The 5,000-nt window shown below is 58.2% G+C and overlaps 1 protein-coding gene across 1 annotated transcript in view; it reads right to left on the bottom strand.

Annotated features, from left to right (window-relative positions):
• The window catches only part of ddx23 (DEAD (Asp-Glu-Ala-Asp) box polypeptide 23), a 27,156-nt gene extending 24,991 nt beyond the window's left edge, over positions 1 to 2,165 (bottom strand). Inside the window, 3 exon segments of the mRNA XM_068025335.1 lie at positions 83 to 190; positions 478 to 668; positions 2,062 to 2,165. Of these exon segments, the coding sequence (XP_067881436.1) occupies positions 83 to 190; positions 478 to 668 (299 nt within the window). The 5' untranslated portion in view covers positions 2,062 to 2,165.
• Between the last annotated feature and the right edge of the window lie 2,835 nt (positions 2,166 to 5,000).

Here is a 5,000-nt window from a genome sequence, read left to right as displayed (position 1 = left end):
CAGCCCCTGCTCTTCACCTGTGCCGAGCAGGGCAGGGTCTGCCTCGCCACACTACCGCGCAAACCTCCTCCTCTCCTCTCACCTCGACCTCTTCCTCCCCTTCCTGTGTCCCTCCCGGTCACGCTCCTTCTTGAGGCGATCCCGTTCTCTGTCCTTGTCCCGTTCCTTCTCCTTCCCATGGTGTCGATCCCTGCCACGACGGCAAAGGAAAAGAAAAAAAACACGAGGAGACAAAAGTTACTTTAAACGCCACGGAGAGGGGCCTCGCAGAATCTTAGGGCACGGCAGGAGCCCACTCCGGAACGAAATTAGGAAACACCGTGGCACGCGAAAGGGCGTTTGAGGTTGGGACTCTCTTCTGCATCAACCTCTCCCATTAGCCTCCCCGCCTCCTACCCAGCGCTCTCAGCCGCTCCGTGAAAGCCTGAATCGCGCGCTCGGGTTGTAAACCCCGTCGCGTTTCCGCCCGTCTCTCACCTGTCGGCCTCCCTCTCCGGCGATTTTGACCTGGAGCGCTTCCTCTCCCGTGAGCGATGGCGTTTCCGCTCCTTGGAAGTGGAGCGCTTCCTCTCTCGGTCCCTGGATCGCGATCGCGAGCGCTTCTTCTCCCGCTCCTTGGAGGAGGCTCGCTCGGGGCTCTTCTTCCTCTCCGCTGTTTCTCCCACCATCTGCAGGGCGAGGCGCAAGGCCAGGTTAGTAACAGTGAGGGACGGACTCCTTCTCCCCCACCCTCCGCTCCCTCCATCCCCGCCATCTCCTCTTTCCCTTCTCCATCTCTCTCCCCCTCCCTCTCCAACCCCAGCTCCCTCCTCATCCTCCCTCCCACTCTCATCCTTCCCTCTCCCTCAACCCCTCCTCGCACTCCCTCATCCCTTCCTCTCTCCTCCTCCTCGCCCTCATCCTCTCACTGCCTCCTATATCCCTACTCTCTGCTCTCCCTCCCCCCCCACCACCCCTCTTTCTCCCTCCCTCATCTCCTCTCTCTCTTTCCCTCATCCTCCCCTCGCTCCCTCCCAAATCCCCTCCCTCATCCCCCTCTCTCTCCCTCAACCCCTCCTCGCACTCCCTCATCCCTTCCTCTCTCCTCCTCCTCACCCACATCCTCTCACTGCCTCCTATATCCCTACTCTCCCTCCCTCATCCTCCCCTCGCTCCCTCCCAAATCCCCTCCCTCATCCCCCTCTCTCTCCCTCAACCCCTCCTCGCACTCCCTCATCCCTTCCTCCTCCTCACCCTCATCCTCTCACTGCCTCCTATATCCCTACTCTCTGCTCTCCCTCCCCCCCACCCCTCTTTCTCCCTCCCTCATCCTCCCCTCGCTCCCTCCCAAATCCCCTCCCTCATCCCCCTCTCTCTCCCTCAACCCCTCCTCGCACTCCCTCATCCCTTCCTCTCTCCTCCTCCTCGCCCTCATCCTCTCACTGCCTCCTATATCCCTACTCTCTGCTCTCCCTCCCTCATCCTCCCCTCGCTCCCTCCCAAATCCCCTCCCTCATCCCCCTCTCTCTCCCTCAACCCCTCCTCGCTCTCCCTCATCCCTTCCTCTCTCCTCCTCCTCGCCCTCATCCTCTCACTGCCTCCTATATCCCTACTCTCTGCTCTCCCTCCCCCCCCACCCCTCTTTCTCCCTCCCTCATCCTCCCCTCGCTCCCTCCCAAATCCCCTCCCTCTCCCTCAACCCCTCCTCGCTCTCCCTCATCCCTTCCTCTCTCCTCCTCCTCGCCCTCATCCTCTCACTGCCTCCTATATCCCCACCCCTCTTTCTCCCTCCCTCATCTCCTCTCTCTCTTTCCCTCATCCTCCCCTCACTCCCTCCCAAATCCCCCTCTCTCCCTCAACCCCTCCTCTCTTTCTCCTTTCCTCTGCCCTCATCCCCTCACTCCCTCCTACAGCCCTACTCTCCACTCACCCTCCCTCATATCTCCTTTTCCCTCATCCTCCTCTCTCCCTCCCAAATCCCCTCCCACATCCTACTCCCTCATCTCCTCGTTCCCTCCTACATCCCTCACCTCCCCTCTCCCTCAACCTTCCCCCACCTCATCTCCCCTCTCCCTCATTCACCTCCACCACAAACAACTCAGGGCAGGCCCGCCATTTTGGAGGGGGTAACGGAGTGCGCGCCGAGGCTGCTGGGAGTTGTAGTTCTGGGCCCCTTCGAGGCAATTGGCCGCCACATGAGGCGGGACTACAACTCCCAGCGTGCGCGGCGGCTGGCGAGGATCAGGAGGCAAGATGACCCTTTGGCACAGCAGCGGCGCCGAGCGCCCAGATCGCCACTGCTGGCCGGGAGGGCGCACTGCACCGCTCAGTCCTCCGGGCGCCCACAGCGCCTCCTGCAGCTCTGGAGGGCGCACTGCACCGCCAGGCCCTCCAAGCGCCCACAGCGCCTCCTGCAGGTCTGGAGGGCGGACTGCACCGCCAGGCCCTCCGAGCGCCCACAGCGCCTCCTGGTGGGGAGGGCGCACTGTATCGCTTGGTACTCCAAGAGCGCACAGCGCCATCTACAAGGACGGGAGGGCGCATTGCACCGCTCGGTCCTCCGAGCGCCCACAGCGCCTCCTGCAGGTCTGGAGGGCGGACTGCACCGCCAGGCCCTCCGAGCGCCCACAGCGCCTCCTGGTGGGGAGGGCGCACTGTATCGCTTGGTACTCCAAGAGCGCACAGCGCCATCTACAAGGACGGGAGGGCGCATTGCACCGCTCGGTCCTCCGAGCGCCCACAGCGCCTCCTGCAGGTGTGGAGGGCGCACCATCCACGGAGCCATTGGACCATAGAATGGGTTGCAGCACAGAAGGGCCCCCATTCGGCCCATCCTGCCTGTGCTGGCTCTATCGAATGACCTTTCCAATTTCTCCCCCCCCACCGCTCCTTCCTCACCATAGTCCTGAAAATCTTCAAACATCCATTCGGCCCGTCGTACTTATGCTGGCTGTCTTTTAAAAAGAGTGACCCAATTACTCCCACTGTCCCCCCCCCACCACCGCGCTCTTTCTCCACGTCGAGCATTTAGCCGATTCCTCGTTTGAAAGTTCCTGTTGAATCTGCTTTGACCATCCTCGATAAACACATGAGGGAGAAAGGAATAGAAGGATATGGTGATTGGGAGCAGGGGCGGGGTCGGGGGGGGAGATGGGCAGCGGTGAGGAGGATGTGCAATTCTATGCAATAAAGCATATCCGAGCACGTGGGTTTATTTCCAGAGGGAGGGAATTGAAAGGCGAGGAAGTCATGTTAAATTTGTATCTTCTTCTTTGGCCTCCTTGTCTCGGGAGACAATGGGTAAGCACCTGGAGGTGGTCAGTGGTGTGTGGAGCAGCGCCTGGAGTGGCTATAAAGGCCAATACTAGAGTGACAGACTCTTCCACAGGCGCTGCAGATAAAATTGGTTGTCGGGGCTGTTACACAGTTGGCTCTCCCCTTGCGCTTCTGTCTTTTTTTCCCGCCAACTGCTAAGTCTCTTCGACTCGCCACTCTCTAGCCCCGCCTTTACGGCTGCCCGCCAGCTCCGGGGCGATCGCCGGCAACTGACTCCCACGACTTGTGGTCAATGTCACAGGACTTCATGTCGCGTTTGCAGACGTCTTTAAAGCGGAGACACGGACGGCCGGTGGGCCTGGTACCGGTGGCGAGCTCGCTGTACAATGTGTCTTTGGGGATCCTGCCATCTTCCATGCGGCTCACATGGCCAAGCCATCTCAAGCGCCGCTGGCTCAGTCGGGTGTATATGCTGGGGATGTTGGCCACCTCGAGGACTTCTGTGTTGGAGATACGGTCCTGCCACCTGATGCCAAGGATTCTCCGGAGGCAGCGAAGATGGAATGAATTGAGACGTCGCTCTTGGCTGACATACGTTGTCCAGGCCTCGCTGCCATAGAGCAAGGTACTGAGGACACAGGCTTGATACACTCGGACTTTTGTGTTCTGTGTCAGTGCGCCATTTTCCCACACTCTCTTGGCCAGTCTGGACATAGCAGTGGAAGCCTTTCCCATGCGTTTGTTGATTTCTGCATCGAGAGACAGGTTACTGGTGATAGTTGAGCCTTGGCAGGTGAACTCTTGAACCACTTCCAGAGCGTGGTCGCCGATATTGATGGATGGAGCATTTCTGACGTCCTGTCCCATGATATTCGTTTTCTTGAGGCTGATGGTTAGGCCAAATTTGTTGCAGGCAGCCGCAATCCTGTCGATGAGATTCTGCAGACACTCTTCAGTGTGAGATGTTAAAGCAGCATCATCAGCAAAGAGGAGTTCCCTGATGTGGACTTTCCGTACTTTGGACTTTGCTCTAATTTGTATAGAACCTCAGACAGACCACACTTGGAGTTGGGGGTTGGGGCAGGAGGGGGGGGGGGGGGGTGTTCGGGGGAGGCACTGTGAGGAGGATGCAAAGAGGCTCCAATGTGATTTGGACAAGTTGTGTGAGTGGGCAAATGCATGGTAGATGCAGTGTAACGTGGATAAATGTGAGGTTATCCACTTTGGTTGTTAAAAACGGAAAGGCAGATTATTATCTGAACGGTGATAGATTGGGAAAGGGGGAGGTGCAACGAGACCTGGGTGTCCTTGTACACCAGTCGCTGAAAGCAAGCATTCAGGTGCAGCAAGCAGTCAGGAAGGCGAATGGTCTGTTTCCCTTCATTGCAAGAGGATTTGAGTACAGGAGCAAGGATGTCTTACTGCAGTTATACAGGGCCTTTGTAAGACCACATCTGGAGTATTGTGTGCAGTTTTGGTCTCCTTATCTGAGGTAGGATGTTCTTGCCATGGAGGGAGTGCAAAGAAGGTTTACTAGGCTGATTCCTGGGATGGCAGGATTGACGTATGAGGAGAGATTGGGTCGACTGGGCCTGTGTTAACTAGAGTTTAGAAGAATGAGAGGGGATCTCATAGAAACCTATAAAATTCTAACAGCACTAGACAGGCTAGATGCAGGGAGGATGTTCCCGATGGCGGGGGAGTCCAGAACCAGGGGTCACAGTCTCAGGATACGGGATATGCCA

The sequence above is a fragment of the Heterodontus francisci genome, unplaced genomic scaffold (assembly GCF_036365525.1).
Source record: "Heterodontus francisci isolate sHetFra1 unplaced genomic scaffold, sHetFra1.hap1 HAP1_SCAFFOLD_1118, whole genome shotgun sequence".
NCBI lineage: Eukaryota > Metazoa > Chordata > Chondrichthyes > Heterodontiformes > Heterodontidae > Heterodontus > Heterodontus francisci.
This window is presented reverse-complemented; position numbering and strand designations above follow the sequence as displayed.